The sequence below is a fragment of the Symphalangus syndactylus genome, chromosome X, assembly GCF_028878055.3.
Source record: "Symphalangus syndactylus isolate Jambi chromosome X, NHGRI_mSymSyn1-v2.1_pri, whole genome shotgun sequence".
Classification (NCBI taxonomy): Eukaryota; Metazoa; Chordata; class Mammalia; order Primates; family Hylobatidae; genus Symphalangus; species Symphalangus syndactylus.
The window spans coordinates 61,353,262-61,371,953 of NC_072447.2; the positions used below are offsets into that span (position 1 = coordinate 61,353,262).

General features: G+C 42.8%; 2 protein-coding genes across 6 annotated transcripts in view; both read right to left on the reverse strand.

The window, feature by feature from the left end:
- ZNF41 (zinc finger protein 41) overlaps nt 1-18,692 on the reverse strand; it is a 333,150-nt gene that overhangs the window by 145,808 nt on the left and 168,650 nt on the right. The window lies entirely within an intron of this gene.
- The window catches only part of SYN1 (synapsin I), a 49,630-nt gene that overhangs the window by 26,731 nt on the left and 4,207 nt on the right, over nt 1-18,692 (reverse strand). For 2 of the 5 annotated variants that reach the window (XM_055269300.2, XM_055269299.2), the window contains exons 2-5: nt 10,209-10,266; nt 10,013-10,104; nt 8,259-8,415; nt 8,013-8,102 (exon numbers count right to left, since the gene is read on the reverse strand). In XM_055269300.2, the coding sequence (XP_055125275.1) occupies nt 8,013-8,102; nt 8,259-8,415; nt 10,013-10,104; nt 10,209-10,266 (397 nt within the window). Of the gene's footprint in view, nt 1-8,012; nt 8,103-8,258; nt 8,416-10,012; nt 10,105-10,208; nt 10,267-16,975; nt 17,113-17,193; nt 17,327-18,692 lie in introns of those variants that run through there. The other 3 variants (XM_055269303.2, XM_055269302.2, XM_055269301.1) reach the window with 3 other exon arrangements.

Here is an 18,692-nt window from a genome sequence, read left to right on the forward strand (position 1 = left end):
AAGAAATTCTGGGCCGGGCATGGTGGCTTACGCCTGTAATCCCAGCACTTTGGCAGACCGAGGTGGGTGGATCACCTGAGGTCAGGAGTTCGAGACCAGCCTGGCCAATATAGTGAAACCCCCTCTCTACTAAAAATACAAAAATTATCTAGACGTGGTGGCGTGTGCCTGCAATCCCAGCTACTCAGGAGGCTGAGGCACGAGAATTGCTTGAACCTGGGAGGTAGAGGTTGCAGTGAGCCGAGATCGTGCCATTGCACTCTAGCCTGGGTGACAGGAGTGAAACTCCATCTCAAAAAAAAAAAAAAAAAAATTCTGGAGATAAAAAGCATAATAACTGAAACGAAAAATTCACTAGAGGGGATCAACAGTAGCTTTGAGCTGGCAGAGTAAAGAATCAGTGAATTTGAAGACAGGTTAGGTGAGATGATCCAATCTGAGTAACAGAAAGAAGAAAAGTAAACAAAATGAACACAGTCCTAGAGGTCTGTGGAACACCATGAACCATATAAACACCCACACAATGGAAGTCCCAAAAGGAGAGAGAAAAGAGAGAAAAAAAAGTGCAAGAAAGACTATTTGAAGGAATAATGGCTAAAAATCCCCCCAATTTGATTTAAAGCATTAATCTATGCATTCAAGAAGTGCACTGAACTCCAACTAAGATAAATTCAAAGAGATAGGCACCCAGACACATCATAAACTTATAAAAGCTAAAGACAGAGAGAATCTTGAAAGTAAGAGAGAAGTAACTCATCATATACAAGGAATCCTCAATAGGATTAGCAGCTAATTTCTCATTAGAAATCTTGAAGTCAGAAGGCAGTAGGACAACATATTCAAAGTACTGAAAGAAAAAGACTGCCAAACAAGAATTCTACATCCAGCAAAATTATCTTTCAAAAATGAAGGAGAAATTAAGACATTCACAGATAAACAAAAACTGAGATAATTCATCACTAACACACTTCTACAAGAAATGCTAAAGGGAGTCCTTCAGGGTGAGATAAAATGATACTAGCTAGTAATGTAAATCTACATAAAGAAATAAATAGCACCTGTAAAGTTAACTACATAGGTAAATATAAAAGACAGTATAAATGCATTTTTTTGCGTGTAACACTTTTTTCCTCCTATCTGATTTAAAAGACAACTGCATAAAGCAATAACTATAACTATGTTCATGGGCACACAATGTGTAAAGATGTAATTTGTTTGACAATAATAGCACAAAGGAGGGATGAAGGAATAAAGTTATATAGAGGCAATTTCTTTGTATTACTGAGCTTAATTTGGTATTAATTCTAATTGGAGTAATATAAATAATGATGTTAATTGTAATACCCAAGAAAACGACTAAGAAAAAAAAAACAGGCTAAGTGCAGTGGCTCATGCCTGTAATCACAACACTTTGGGAGGCCACGGTGGGTGGGTAACTTGAGCTCAGGAGTTTGAGACCAGCATGGGCAACATGGCAAGATCCTGTCTCTACAAAAAAATTAAAAATTGGCCAGGTGCGGTGGCACACGCCTGTAATCCCAGTACTTTGGGAAGCCAAGGCGGGCAGATCACAAGGTCAGGAGTTCGAGACCAGCCTGACCAACATGGTGAAACCCCGCCTCTACTAAAAATACAAAAAAATTAGCTGGGTGTGGTGGCAGGTGCCTGTAGTCCCAGCTATTCAGAAGGCTGAGGCAGAAGAATTGCTTGAACCCAGGAGATGGAGGTTGCAGTGAGCTGAGATCATGCCACTGCACTCCAGCCTGGGTGACAGAGTGAGACTGTCTCTAAATAAATAAATAAATAAATAAATAAAAATAAATACAAAATAAAACCCGAAAAATTAGCTGGGCATGATGGCATATGCCTGTGGTCCCAGCTATTCAGGAGGCTGAGGCAGGAGGGTAGCTTGAGCCCAGGAGGTTGAGGCTGCAATGAGCTATGTTCCTATCATGGCACTGTGGCCTGGGTGACAGAGCAAGACCCTGTCTCAAAAAAATATATAAAAATTTTTTAAATTAAAAAAATGAATAAAAGAAAAGACATAGGGAAGAAACAACAGAAAAATTAAAAAATGGTACACTAGAAAATATCTGTTTAACTTAAAAGAAGGCATTACTAGAGGAATACAGGAACAAAAAATAAGATATAGAAAACAAATAGCAAAATTGCAAACATAAACTCTACTTTATCAGGAATTACAATAACATAAGTTAATTAAACACTGCAATTAACCCTTTTCCTGTTTAGGGAAAAACAAACGTGCAGCTTGCTGCCTGTGCTCACTAGGTTTTACATAAACATGCTCTTTGAGGCTGAAGCAAAGCTAACTGATTTTCAATGTCAAAACAAAATATAAAAACTCTTCTTGGAGTTATTTCTAAGCTGAACTAACATCAGAATCATCTGAATCATCAGAATCATCTATTTTGGAAAAATCGGATTCATCAAATGAATCTTCAGCCAACGACTGTTCAAGAACGATGTTAACACCATTTGTAGAGATGCTACATTTTCTAGGATTTGACATTTTCAGTGATTGAGAATTACTATATTTTGTAAATGGAAATACCACTCCTAAAAACAGAATGCTATAAATAGAATGATGTCTTTTGTTTCCAAAGTCGATATACTAGAGTGATGTGAAAATAATAATAAAAATGAGATAGTTTGTGGCAAAGCTATCTCAGGGTAAACACTGCAGCCGCAAGTGCCATCACAGAGTATTCTCAGCGCAAATGGTAAAGGGTTAATAGGCATAGGCACAGTGGATGAAAAGCATGACTTAATTATATGCTATCTATAAGAGGCACATTTTAGATTCAAAGACCCAAATAAGTTGAAAGTAAATGGATGGAAAAAGATTTACCATGCAAACAATAGCCAAAAGAGAGCTGGAATAGCTATACTAATATGAGGCAACATAGAATTTAAAACAGCAATTGTTACTTGAGATAAAGAAAAATATTTTATAAGCATAAATGGTCAATCCTTCAAGAAGATTTAACAATAATAAGCATATGTGTACCTAACAACACAGCATAAAATATATGTAATAAAAACAGACAGAATTGGAGACAGAAATAGACAATTCAACAATTATAGCTGAAGACTTCAATATCTCATTTAAAGAAATGGATAAAACAACTAGACAGGGAACCAACAAGGAAGTTTGTTTTTTTTTTTTTTTTTTGGAGACGTGGTCTCACTCAGACTGGAGTGCAGTGGTGCAATCTCAGCTCACTGCAACCTCCACTTTCTGGGCTCAAATGATCCTCACACTTCAGCCTCCTGAGTAGCTGGGACTATAGGCATGTGCCACCATGTGGCTTTTTGTGTGTGTGTGTGTATTTTTTGTAGAGTTGGGGTTTTGCCATGTAGCCCAAGATGGTCTTGAACTCCTGCACTCAAGCAATCCACCCGCCTTGGACTCCCAAGGTGCTGGAATTACAGGGGTGAGCTACTACGCATGGCCAATAAGGAAGATTTGAAAAATGCTATAAACCAATTCGACCTCATAGACATCTATAGAACACTTCACCCTACAATGGCAGAATACACATTCTTCTTCAGTGCATATGGAACATTCTTCAGAACAGACCATATGTTAAGCCAGAAAACAAATCTCAGTAAATTGAAAAGGACTGAAATTATACAAAATATGTTCTCTAACCACAATGGAATGAAATTAGACATCAAAAACAGAAGAAAATTTGAAAAATTTACAAATATGTGGAAAGTAACACGCTCCTAAATAACCAATAGGTCAAAGAAGAAATCACAAGGGAAATTAGAAGATACTTTGAGATGAATGAAAATGAACACACAACATATCAAAATGTAAGGGATGCAGTTAAAGTGGTGCTTAAAGGAGAATTCATGGTTGTAACTGCCTATATCTGAAAAGAAGGAAGATATCAAAATCAGTAACCTAATCTTCCATTTTTTTCTAGGAAATTAGAAAGAAAAGAGCAAACTAAGTCCAAAGCAAGCACAAGGAAAAACATAATAAAATAAGAGTAGAAATAAATGACATAAAGAATTTTAAAAATAGAGAAACTAACAAAACAAAAATTTGGTTCTTTGAAAAGATCAATAAAATTGATAAACCTTTAGACTAAGAATAAAAAAGGGCAGAAAATTCTAATTACTAAAATCAAGAATGAAAGAGTGAACATACTACTGACCTTACAGAAATAAAAAGTATTATAAGAGAGTATAAGAGAGTACTGTGAACAATTATGTGCCAACAAGTTAGAAAACCTAGATGAAATGGACAAATTCCTAGAAAGACACAAACTACAAAAACTGACTCAGTAAGAAATGGAAAATCTGAATAGACCTATAACAAGTGAAGAGATTGATTTAGGAATAAGTAAAATTTCCTACAAAGACATACCCAGGACCAGATGTCTTCACTGGTGAATTCTACTAAACATTTAAAAAGAATTAATACCGACCAGGCATGGTGGCTCACACCTGTAATCCTAGCATTTTGGTAGGCCAAAGCAGGAGGATCGCTTGAGCCCAGGAGTTCAAGACCAGCCTGAGCAACACAGCAAGACCCTGTCTCAAAAAAAGAAAAAAAATTAATGCCAATCTTCACAAAATCTTCCCAAAAATAGAAGAAGGAACACTGTCCAACTCATTCTATGAGGCCAGTGTTATTCTGATACCAAAACCAGAAAAAGACATCATAAGAAAACTACAGAGCAACGTCTCTTATGAATACAGATACAATAATCCTTAACAAAATAATCACAAATGGAATCCTACAACATACAAAAAGGATTTATACCAAGGCCAAGTGAGATTTAGCCTAGGAATGCAAATGTCTACACCTAGACACATAAACAAACTTATGAACATATCAACTTGCATGAAAATCAATTAATATACTATATACCATATTCACAGAATAAAGGACAAAATTCACACAATCATGTCAATAAACACAGAAAAAGCATTTGACAATGTCCAACATCCTTTCACGACAAAAATACTCAACCAACTAAGAATAGAAGGAGAAATTTGTCAACACTTAGGTAGCAGTTAATATATGCCAGATGCATTGTTCTAGACACCTTACATTTACTAAGTAATTTCATTCTCACACTAACTATATGAGGCGGGAACTATTATTACCTACATTTTGCAGATGAATAAACTGACATACAGGGTGTTTAAGTAACTTTGCCTGTGTTAAGCAACTAATAAGTTGTGGAGGTAAGCTTCTCATACAGAAATTCTGGCTACAGAGTCCATGTTCTTAATCACATTCTGCTCTACTGTCTCTCAAAGAATGTAGACTAATAATAATGATAAACAAATAGGGTTTCCTTAAAACTAATGATTCAAGCCGGGCATGGTGGTTCACGCCTGTAATCCCAGCACTTTGGGAGGCCGAGGCAGGCAGATTGAGACCATGCTGGCCAACACGGTGAAACCCGGTTTCTACTAAAAATACAAAAAGCAGCTGGGTGTGGTGGCACGCACCTGTAGTCCCAGCTACTTGGGAGGCTGAGGCAGGATGGCATGCACCTGTAGTCCCAGCTACTCGGGAGGCTGAGGCAGGAGAATCGCTCGAACCCAGGAGGCGGAGGCTGCAGTGAGCCGAGATCGTGCCACTGCACTCCAGCCTGGCGACAGAGCGAGACTCCTCCTCAAAACAAACAAACAAACAAACAAAAAAAACTAATGATTCAATCTTTATCTGTAAGTAAACTTAACTTATAACACTGTTGACATATATCAATGATCATAATTTGTAATACTGGTAAGAATTGCTAATATTAGTAGCAATGTTTATTTAATCAAGTTGATAATGTTGGGTCAATATTTATATTTAATTGTAATTTTAGTCATAAAATTGGTGATGATCATTTATATGAGTAAACATAATTTGTAATACTGGTAAAAATTGACAAAATTACTTATACAATTTGATTGCATTAGTAACAATTATTTAATTTCTATTTGTAACTAAAATTTGATTCATAACTGTGGTACTCATAATTTATATTAGTAATCAAAATTTTAATATTAGTGATTTTTTTATAATAGCAGTTAGAATGTTAACCATGTTAGTAATTATTTCTATTAGGAACTACAAGATAATTCAAAACACAGGTACTCATGGGTTACATTAGTAATCTTAATTTGTAACACTGGTAATAGTTATATCTGTAACAATTTTTACACTGTTTGTACTAATGGTTTAATTTTATTTACTTATTTATTTAATGTTTTGAGACAGGGTCTCACTCTGTTGCCCAGGCTGGGGTGCAGTGGTGCTATCATGGCTCACTGCAGCCTCAACCTCCAGGGCTCAAGCGATCTTCCCACCTCAGACTCCCAAGTAACTGGGACTACAGGTGCATGCCACCACGCCAGGCTGATTTTTAAATTTTTTGTAGAAATGGGGTCTCACTATGTTGCCCAGGCTGGTCTCAAACTCCTGGGCTCAAGAGAACCTCCCACTTTAGCTTTAAATTTTTAAAAATTAATTATAACAATTTACAACATAAGTACTAATCATTTATACTAATAAACTTAATTTGTAACACTGTAATGCATTGTAATATTAGTTGTTACATTTGATGATATTAGCAATGATAATTCAATTTCTATTATTTAAACGTTCAGCATATTTTATTCTGGCATATTGTAGCCCAATGACCCAACTGTAGTAGTCTCCACTGCGTGCTATGTTTATATAAGTCAAAACAGGTATTTATAATTTATATTAGAGCATAATTTGTAATATCAATAATCATTTGTAATAACAGCAATAATCTTTGATGCTATTAGTAATGATTATTCAATTTCTACTAGAAACTATAATTTAATTCATGACATAGGTACTCATAATTTACAACAGTAAAAATAATTTATAATATTAGTGATAATTTGTAATATTAGTGATTTTATATACATATATATATATTATTTTTGAGATGGAGTTTTGCTCTTGTTGCCCAAGCTGGAGTGTAATGGTGTGATCTTGGCTCACCGCAACCTCCGCCTCCCGAGTTCCAGCGATTCCCCTGCCTCAACTTCCCAAGTAGCTGGGATTATAGGCATGCACCATCACGCCGGGCTAATTTTGTATTTTTTTAGTAGTGACAGGGTTTCTCCATGTTGATCAGGCTGGTCTCAAACTCCCGACCTCAGGTGATCCGCCTGCTTCGGCCTCCCAAAGTGTTGAGATTACAGGCATGAGCCACAGCGCCCAGCCAGTGATTATATTTCATAATAGTAACCAAAAGTTCAATTTCTATTACTTAATTAATTAATTAATTTATTGAGACGAGTGTCACTCTGTTGCCCAAGCTGGAGTGCAGTGGCGCAATCTCGGCTCACTGCAACCTCCAACTCCCAGGTTCAAGTGATTCTCCTGCCTCAGCCTCCCAAGTAGCTGGGACTACAGGCACCCACCACCATGCCCAGCTAATTTTTGTATTTTTAGTAGAGACAGGGGTCTCATTACGTTGACCAGGCTGGTTTTGAACTCCTGACCTCGTGATCTGCTCACCTCAGCCTCTCAAAGTGCTGGGATTACAGACGTGAGCCACCGTGCCTTGCCAACAATTTAATTTATAACATTACTATTGATAAATGTTATTGGCAATCCTAATTTGAATATAGGTAAAATTTCTATCAGAAGGAATATTTGATAATGTTAGTAATAATGACTTGATTTCTATATGTAATATATTCTGATTCATTACATTAATTCTGCCAATTCACATTAGAACTCAGTTTTTAATACTGGCAAAAATAGATAACATGACTAACAGGATCTGATAAATATTGGAATGGATCATGATTTAGTTTTCCTTGTAAGCATAAGGAAATTCATGGTAGACTCTATCACAAAGCAACTTCATGACTCCACGTGCACACAGCAGCCACATTCTTGATATTGCACCGCTGATAATATACCAATATTTAATATTATTGCAGTAGTTATGACTCTTCCCTCCTGCCCACTCTATTTTCCCCAAACTCACCATTTCTTTGTGATTGGGGTAGAAGGTCTGATCAATTAGAGGGAATTCTTCTGTCCCCAGTTTCTTATGCAGTCGAACCATCTGGGCAAACTATGAGAACCAGGAGAGCTGCGTCAGTGAGTCCTTCACCAGGAATCTGTAAGTTTCTGAACACTCTCACTTCCCCCAAATTGCAGAGCGGTTTCAAGCTCCCACATACATGCATGAGCTGTTCCCTCTGCCAGTGGCACCCTTCCTGTTACTTACCACCCAGGGCTTGTCACAGAAGTTGTAGACAGAATGCAAGGAGTTAACACTGGGGATTCCAGCATATTGCAGCCCAATGACCAAACTGCGGTAGTCTCCATTGCGTGCCATGCTGAAGGCGTGCTGGCGGATCAGCACAAAATCCGGCTTCAGAGACCTAGTGTGGCAGGGGTAGGAGTGTTGAGAGTTCCCCCAGAAGCTCCCGATCACTCTCAAAACAAAGACCAAGTTTCTAAATCTCCATAGCTCCCAGAAATTGCAAAGTGGTTTCTCACCTCTGCACACATGTGCAAACTGTTCCCTCTGCCTAGTGCACCCTTTCTACCCTCTGCCCACCTGGTGATCCCCTTTAAGCCTCTCCTACCTGTTCCCTTCTCAGCAAGGTCAGCTTGCAGCTTACCCACACAGCTCTGACAACTCCCTGGTCACCATCTCTCAGACTGCAAGCTGTTTTCAGTGTTCTGCCCAGAATAAATTCTAACCTCAGGACCTTTACCATGTTCCATCTGCCTAAAGCACTTCCCCCCTAGACATCTGCATGGATCACTCCTTCACCTCCATCAGGTCTTTCCTCAAATGTCTCTCCTGCAACCAGGCCACCCTATCCCAACTGCAGACCCCACCATCATCCAACAATTGCTACATCTGCTTTAGTGCTATATATTTTTTCTTTTCTTTTCTTTTTTTTTTTTTTTGAGATGGAGTGTTGCTCTGTTGTCCAGGCGCTGGAGCAATCATGGCTCACTGCAATCTCCGCCTCTCGGGTTCAAGCGATTTCCCTGCCTCAGCCTCCTGAGTAGCTGGGATTACAGGCACCTGCCACCACTCCTGGCTAATTTTTTTATTTTTAGTAGAGACAGGGTTTCACCATGTTGGCCAGACTGGTCTTGAACTCCTGGGCTCAAGCGATCCACCCACCTTGGCCTCCCAAAGTGCTGGGATTATAGGCGTGAGCCACCACATCCGGCCACTGCTATATTTTTTCTTAGCACTTTTACATTTTCTTATTTGTGTATTGTGTGTATCTCACAGCAAAATGTAAATTTCAAAAGGCTTGGGTTCTTTTTCTTTTTTTTTTTTTTTGGCCTTTCAGCATGTAGAATAGCTCCTGGCACACAGTAGGTGTACAATAAATATTTATTGAATATGAAGTCCTGAGAGCAGCATCTGGCATGCAGCAGATGTCTAGCAAATGTTTATTTAATTAATAATTGAAGGCTGGGTGTGGCGGCTCATGCCTGTAATCCCAGCACTTTGAGAGGCCAAGGCAGGTAGATTGTTTGAGCCCAGAAGTTTGAGATAAACCTGGGCAACATAGTGAGACCCCCATCTCTACAAAAAACATAAAAATTAGCCAGGCATGGTGGTGCACACCTGTAGTCTCAGCTACTTGGGAGGCTGAGGTGGGAGGATCACTTGAGCCTGAGAGGTTGTAGCTGCAGTGAGCCATGATTGCGCCAGTGCACTCCAGCCTGGGAGACAGAGCAAGACCTTGTCTGAAATGTGTATATATACATATATATATATATATATATATATATATATATATATATTTTTTTTTTTTTTTTAAAGTCTGGCTTGTGGCATGCTGGGGTCCCTGGCTCTTTTTCTGAAGAAAAGTTGTCTCCCCACATTCCATGCCTAAGTTCTTGCCCACAGAAGGATGGGTGGGGAGGTAGGAACTTTCCCCCAGCTCTAAGGGGGAGAGTTCTTATGCCTCGCTCATCACACCAAGGTACCCTTTTTATACTCACCGCACGACCTTCACCCCGTTCCGAAGAACTTCCATATCCACAGAGAATCCACCATTGGCATGGGCCACAAGGTTGAGATCAGAGAATTCGGCCTGGGAAGGAGAAAAAAACTGGTGATTCACCTACATCACACAAAAATAGCCACTCAGTTTGCAGTATGGACAACTGACTCCCAGGTCCAAATGTCCCAACTTACCTGTTCTACTTTAATGTCAATTTCTCCATGGATCTTTTTCCCTTTGAAGTATTTTGCCCTGGAGAGGAAAAACAGAACACATCTGTCAATGATGAAATCTCAGCAGGGAAGACAAAACACAGGCCCTTGACCCTTTTGCCCCTTCAATGCTACTAAAGAAACCACAAAGTGCCTTATAATTATTGAAATATTTTGAAAAAATCAAGAGTGCTTTGTGAATAAAGTCTGTTGTAATCCTCATGGAGTTGCAAAAATGTTAAAGGGCATTGCAAACTGTAAAATGTGGCCTTACACTGCAGAGAGCAGGTATTTCCCAAAACATAGTCTGCTCATCACATTGCCATTGTAAATGTTTTTTTAAAAGCTTCACAAAATTAGCAGTACTATGTAACTTAGAACATACTTTGAAATTGCATGAAGACTGGTAAATGGCAAAGAACCTTAGAAAACACCTATCTGGCCAGGTACGGTGGCTTACGCCTGTAATCTCAGCACTTCGGGAGGCTGGAGGTAGAAGGATTGCTTCAGGCCAGGGGTTGGAGACCACCCTGGACAACATAGAGAGACCCCCATCTTTACAAAAAAAATTGAAAAACAAAAACAAAAGCCAAGGGCCGTGGCTCACGTCTATAATCCCAGAACTTTGAGAGGCCGAGGTGGGTGGATCACCTGAGGTCAAGAGTTCGAGACCAGCCTGACCAACATGGTGAAACCCCTTCTCTACTAAAAATACAAAATTAGCCGAGTGTAGTGGTGCATGCCTGTATTCCCAGCTCCTTGGGAGGCTGAGGCGGGAGAATCACTTGGACCCGGGAAGCGGAAGTTGCAGTGAGCCACAATGGTGCTATTACACTCCAGCCTGGGCAACAAGAGTGAGACTCCATCTCAAAAAAACCCAAAAAACAAAAACTAGCCAGGCATAGTGGTGCACGCCTGTAGTCCCAGCTACTGGGGAGGCTGAGGCAGGAGAATGGCTTGAGCCCAGGAGGTCAAGGCTGTAGTGGGCCGTGATTGCACCACTGCACTCCAGCTTTGGCAACAGAGAAAGACCTAGGCAAAAAAGGAAGGAAGGGAGGGAGGAAGGAAGGAAGGAAGGAAGGAAGGAAGGAAGGAAGGAAGGAAGGAAGGGAGAGAAAGAAAGAAACTACATTTCTCTGAAGCGTGCCTGTTTTTGTGTATTTTTTAGTGCCTGTGTATATGTCAGTGCCTGTGTCTGGCTGTGTGGCCTGAAGCATCTCTCTGCTCTCTGGCCCTTTCTCAAGGAGGAGCACATTCACCATGTGTGGTTGTGTGCTGTGAGAAACACAATGGCCATAGGTGGGCAGCTGCATCTGACAAGGAGGAGTGGATTGAGAGGTGCGGGCTGGGTGGCTCTAGAGAAGCCAATGTAGCTGGCAATGATGGGGGGCAGGGAAGAATGTAGCTGAGGAGGAGAGGGAGCAACAGGAGGGAGGGGGAGTGGGAGCAGCAGTAGGAACATCACGAACTGCTATGTCATTGTCCCCGGGCCCATCCCCAGCTGGGCTTGGTTTCCGGTGGCCTCCTCCCCCAGGCTCAAGATTTCTAGCAAACAGGCTGCTCCAGGGATGGAAGCTCATCCTCAATCAGGTTTCTCATGGAAGGGGGATGAGGGGGAGAGACACTTTCAGGGCTATTGGTCACTGACACGCATACAATCAGGGTCTTGGACAGACACACACACACACACACACACACACACACACGGCACAAATGGACCCTGGTGACTTGACTGACATATGCAAGAGACCCCAAGTACAGCTACTTCTTTTTCCTCGCTCTCTCTCTGACACACACACACATACACACACACACACCATCGCTGACACTATCCCCTCAGAAGTGTTGAGAAAGAATCTCTCTCAGCCCTGCACATTTTTCATCTATAAACTGATGAGTGGGGATGATGAGGGTGTATCACTGTTTCTAAAACTTTTCTGACCATAAGTGTAGTTGGATACTGTGGTGGTCTGCTCAGGCCTCCTCTTCAGGGACAATGTACCTTGAATGGCAGCTACTGACAGCTCATGGCTGTGTCCCCACTGGGAATTGTCTTGTCACAGGGAACTGCCTTGTCCAAGGTTACACCTACTTCATGAGGGCATCCCCATGGTCTGGTCTATGAGAGGAAAGAAAGGCCAGCCTCCTTGCCTCAATCTGGGCTGACACTGAAGGACCCTCCCAGCCCCAGGGCTCCCCCTAAGATCAGAGGAGGCCCCTGAGGCAACTACATCTTGAGCCAGCCTCTTCCTCTGCTCAACCCAACCCTCCTCACAAGCGTTGATCCCAACGGCACACTCCAGTAAGCCTCCTGCCTGCAAATCTCCACCTCAAAGTCTTTTTCCAGGGAACCCAACCTAAAACAGTGGGCCGTGGAAGTCAAACTACAAAGGTGGTCTAATGCAATTCTGGAGCTGGGTTACCCAGCAGCCAGATGGCAGTGAGGACCCATCAGTAGTGGGAGGTGGGGCATAGATAGCCTCCGATATGCTGTAGCAATGCAAAGCGCTCTGCAGCAGGTCCGGGCTGTGGTGCAAGCAGGATGTGACTTAGGCCATATGATCCAGCAGATCCTAGGACACTGGAGGTGTCACTAGTAGGAAAAGATGCTGTGTGGAATTTCTTCTCCCAGGTGGGAGAATACAGCACAGGCCCCCAAGGTTTTGGAGTAGCGGTGACTTTTCCTGATGGTGGGCTGTAATGGGATTCTGGTGGAAGGGAATGTACTGGATGGTGAAATATCCCTGGAACTTGAGTGATGTCAGGGAAATGGTAACCAGACTTGGGTGACTATTCCCGAAATGCCATTGAGTAGCTGAAGAAAGACCTGACATGCTCAGGGTGAATTCAAGGCAAAATGTGAAAGCCAGAGGATCTCCCTGACTGCATTTAAGGAAACCCCCAACTCCTGCAGTCAGAGGGCAGACAGAAGGGAGGGCCAGGCTCAGAATTTAATTCTACGTGGTGGCAGAGCTTCAGAGAAAGTTGACTTCTCAGGCCCAGCACATCTCCTGGGCCATACTCATGTCCCTAATAGGACAGGAGTAGGACTCTGAGATGGGGATACCTGGGCAGATGCAGTTAAACACCTTGAACTTACAGACTCATCTGCATCCACTGGGCCTGCTGAAGTAGACTACTCCCCTGAGTTAGAATATAGACCTTCTGCTTGAAGATAATGCAGAGGCCTCGGATGATGCAGGTGCTTTGTAAGACAATGCCTGCCCCCCTCAGAGTCTACCCCCCACCTACTCTCCTGGAAACCAGACAAAAAATTAGGGTGAAATCCTAGTGAAACCTGACTGGACAGGTTCTAGGCTTGCAAAGGAAGGAGAGAAATAATCTGTAGAAGAACCTAAAGAATCTGGCTAGTATGTATTGGCAGGAGCTGGGAAGGTATGCATGAGACTGGATCCTGAGGACAATGGGCGAAGGAGGTAGAACAGGAAGTTGGCACGCTCTCCCAGGATACGGAACTTAAAACCCTGGCGAGGACTCTAGGAAGTGTTACTAACACACTGGTATTTGGAAATCTGGAGTAAACAATGGCCCACACTAAGTGAAGCAGAACTTCCATGGCAGATTGCACAGGGAAGGATTAAAGGGCTCAAAGAAGCAGACATGTTGGAGTAGATATACTACTGAAGTCTGGAAAACCCACCAGCTGATTAAGGCCTGGAGGATACACTCAACTTATGAAATCAATAAGAAATATGCTGGTGAGGGTGGTACCAGTCACGCTGAGAAGCACAGTAGTGGTAAGGTGATAAATGAATCCTGGCCCAGGTCCTGCTTACAGTGGGTCTGGTGGGTCCAGAGACCCACCCAGTGGTCACTTCCTCAGTTCACAAATGTGTAATTGCAATGGCATACTTTGTAGTTGTCAGAACCCCTACATGGGCTCCTCAGCCTGTGGGATAAGAGCTATTTCAGTAGGGAAGTCCAAATAGAAGCTTCTAAAATGGTGCACACCCCCATGCCCTGAACAAAACAATAGACCACAAACAATATTGTGTGCATCCTATGGGTGATGATGGAAATCAATGCCACATTGAAAGATCTAAAGGATGCAGGGGTGTTGGTCTCATCTTATCTCCATCGAGTTGAGCAGTCTGGCCCCTGGAGAGGTCAGATGGGTCCTGGAGAATGCTTGCAGACTACTGCAAGCACAATCAAGTAGTACCCTTAGTAGTACCTGCCATACTGGACATGCTGTCATTGCCAGAGCAGATTAATAAGACCTCAGGTACAGCAGGTGGCCACTGACTTGGCGAATGCATTCTTTTCTATTCTGATTAGAAAAAAGGATCAGAAACAGTTCAGACTCACATGAGACTGATGATAATATTCGTAGATGGTCTTGCTGTAGGGCTATGATATCTCTCTCACCTAGTGTCATAATATAGTCCAAAGAGACCTGGACTATCTGGACATCCCATGGAATAGCATACTGGACCACCACATTGATTACATCACACTGATTGTACAAGATGAGCAAGAGAGGGTTAGCATATTGCCCTGGTAAGACACATCCACTACAGAGGGTGGAGGATAAACTCCACAAAGACTCAGGGGACTGCTGCATTAGTAAAATTTTTAGGAATCCAGTGGTCCAGGGCAGTAAACCAGGACGGCCCCTCCAAAGAATAGGGCAAAGCATTGAATCATGCACCTTCCACCATGAAGAGGAAAGCACAATACCTAGGAGGCCTCTTCCCGTTCTGGAGGCAGTGTATCCCCCACGCACAAATACTGCTCTGACCCATATTCCAGGCGACATGTAAAGCTACCAGCTTTGTGTGAGGGCCAGAGCAGAAAAGGGCTCTGCAGCAGGTCCAGGCTGTGGTACAAGCAGTCCTGCCATTTAGGCCAGATAATCTGGCAGATCTTATGATACTGGAGGTGTCAGTAGTGGGGAAAGATGCAGTGAGGAGCTTATGGGAAGCCTGAGTGGGAGGCCCTTGGGGTTCTGGAGCAAAGCCATGCCATCTGCAGCAGAGAATTTTATGCCTTTTGAGAAAGACATCCCACTGAGGTGCTGGGCCCTGATAGAGACAGAATGCTTGACCAGGCACCAAATGATTGTGCATAAAGAAGTTCCCATTATAAGCTGGGTCCTGCTGGGCCTGCCAAATAATAAAGTCAGGTAGGCCCAGCAGTCAGGATTGAGCCCAAGCAGAACCAAGCAAGGTGCATGAGCAGGTAAGTAATCCTGATCCCCATGTCTTCCACAACTGTTGTGCTAGTGCCTGTCTCACTAAGGGGACTCCTTAAAACTAGCTGATGAAAGAGGGAAAGGTCTAAGATTGGTTCACAAATGGGTTGTCTTAGTATGTGGGTGGAAGCCAAAAATGGACAGTGGTTGCACTATAACCCAACTGGCATGGCCTTGAAAGATAGTGGCAGAGCTCCCAGTGTGCAGAGCTTCAGGCTGTGCACCTGCTCATCTCCTTTGTGCAGAAAGAGAAGTGCCTCAAGATTAGGATACACATATCCACTTATGGGCAGTGGTAAATGATTTGGCTGGTTGGTCAGGGGCCTAGAAATAAAAAGACTGGAAGATCCAGACAAAGAGGTCTGGAATACAGAAATGTGGGCAGACACCTAAGAGTGGGCAAGAAATGAGGAGTGAGACCGGGCGCGGTGGCTCATGCCTGTAATCCCAGCACTTTGGGAGGTTGAGGTGGGCAGATCACCTGAGGTCAGGAGTTCAAGACCAGCTTAGCCAACGTGGTGAAATGCCATCTCTACTAAAAATACAAAAATTAGCCAAGCATGGTGGCGCACGCCTGTAATCCCAGCTACTCGAGAGGCTGAGGCAGGGGAATTGCTTCAACCTGGGAGGTGGAGGTTGCACTGAGCCAAGATCACGCCACTGCACCAGCCTGGGCAACAGAGCGAGACTCCGTCTCAAAAAAAAAAAAAAAAAAAAGGGAGGAGTGAGGATCTTTGGATCGTGTGTTAACACCCACCAGACAGCATCTGCCATCAGACAGCATCTGCCATGGTGCCATGGAAGTGACACTAGGCAACCAGGTAGACAGCATGAGTCAGCCCGATGATGTCAGCTAGGCTCTAATCAGCCACCCCAGTGTTAGCAGATGGGCACATGAATAAGTGGCAATAGCAGCAGAGAGAGAAGCTCTGTGTGGGGGCAGCAGTGTTACTGCTGAATGTCCAATCTGCCAGCAACAGAGACTAACATTGAATCCCTGACATGCCACCATCCCTCCAGAAGGCCAACCAACCACTTTGTGGCAAGCTGATTACATTGGGCCCCTTCCATCTTGCAAAGAACAGTAATCGATTTTGACTGGAATATTCCATATTTGAGTTTGCCTTTTCTTACTGCAGGATCTCAGCCAGCTCACTGTCTAAGGGCTTACATAACGTTTGATCCACCAGCACGAGACCCCGCATAACACTGCGTCAAACCAAAGGACACACTTTATAGCAAAGGAAAGGAATGTAAAGCAAAGGACGTGCAAAAGTGGGCCCATGACCATGGAATTAACTGATGGTATTACACACCACGCCACCCGGGAGCTGCTGGCCTGACGGAATGATGGAACAATTTGGTGCAGCCACAGCTAAGACCCCAGGTTGAAGGTGAGATCATGCAAGAATGGCCACCGTCCTCCAAAACAGTGTCAACCCTAAATCAATGGCCATTGTAGGTGCTGTGTTCCTAACAGGTAGAATACATGGGTTTGCAGACACAGAGGTTAGGAAGGAGTGGCCCAGCTTACCAGCAATCCCAGTGATCCACTTTTGAAATTGTGCTTCCTGTTCCCTCAGGGCTCTGCAAGGTTAGAGGTCCTGGTTCTCCAAGGGGGAACACTGCTACCAGGGGACACAGCAAGAATCCCATTAAACTGTAAGCTATGATTGCCCTCAGGGTACTTCGGGTTTCTCATGCCAAGGGATATAAAGAGGAGTCATTGTCTTGGCAGGGGACGTGACCGACCTTGCTCCTCAGGAGGAGGTAGAGCTGCTGGTACGCAGTGGAGGCAAGGAGGAGTATGTTTGGCACCCAGGGGATCCACTTGGGCATCTGTTGGTACTCCTTGCTCAACTTTGATAGTAAATGGGCAATGTGGTTGTTTGCACAGCAGCTACAGCCTGAGAAGGGCATGGGGACTAAAGGCTCAGGGATCTCTGCAGGATGGGAGCCACCCAGACCAAGAGAGGTGCTGGCTGAGGGTGGGGAGAATCTAGAATGTGTAACAGAAGAAGGAGAGGATGAGTATCATTTATGACATTGAAATCAACTGTAGCAGCAGAGACTATGGCTCATCTCACTACCGTGCTCTTTCAAGTGTCCCTGAGAAAACAAGACTGATTAGAATTCTGGAAATGCCGTTCCCCAATGGGGTGAACTTACTATAAGAAGGAAGTGGATCAGAGCAGTGCAGGGTGTGGACTATATGCTCCCCCCAGATCCTTACCTCCTTGCTCCAGACCTTTGCATCTATCCTTAGCTTCTGGAATTATCTGCTGCTGATGGCTCACAGGTGTCCCTCACTGGGCATTGGCCTCTGCAACAGGGATTTGCCTGACCCAAGATTATGCCTCCTCCCAGGGGGCAGCCTACAGCCAATGACTGATGTAGGAATTCAAAGCCTGGCCACCCCGCTTCAACTAGGACAACTCTGAAGGGTCATTCCAGTGCCAGAGCTCCCCAGAGGATTGGCTGAGGCCTCTGTTGTGGTTGCATCACAGCTCAACTTTTCCCTCTGCACAATCCTGCTTCCCTTGCAACCTCCCCCACAGGTGTTATTCCCAAGCACTCTCCCCAGTAAATCTGCATGCAAATCTCAGAGTCTCGGGGTCTGCTTCCAGGGAAATATATCTGAGAAAAGAAGCCACAGTAACAAATAAAGCTTATATAACCCACTATATATGTATTTGCATAATAACCCTCCTATATATGTATTATATAAGACACATATGTTGTACAGTAAATATGAGAATATAGAATGTCTTATATATTATGTAACATATAAAATGTTGTATATTACATATTATATGTATATGTATTTAGAATGTATATAAATACATATGCATAACTGGAATTAAAGTTTCAATAGATAATTACCTTTACTATGTGTAATGCAGTCTGATTTTTCTATGCTATTTTATTTCATTTCATGAAGAAGAACATATACATATAGATGTACTATGTACTGTAAAGCTGTTGTATAACATGTATTATATACCGTATGCCATATATAATATACATTATAGATTGTATATCTTAATGGAATAACATTATATGTTTTGCTAAACAACAACTCCATTTACTATGTGCAATATGCTCTGTTATTCTCTATTTTTATTTATCCTACTTCATGAAGAAAGTGAAATGCTGGTCATAAGCCAATAGGTGACCCATAGTTTGAGAAACACCGGACAGCCGGGCACGGTGGCTCAAGCCTGTAATCCCAGCACTCTGGGAGGCCGAGG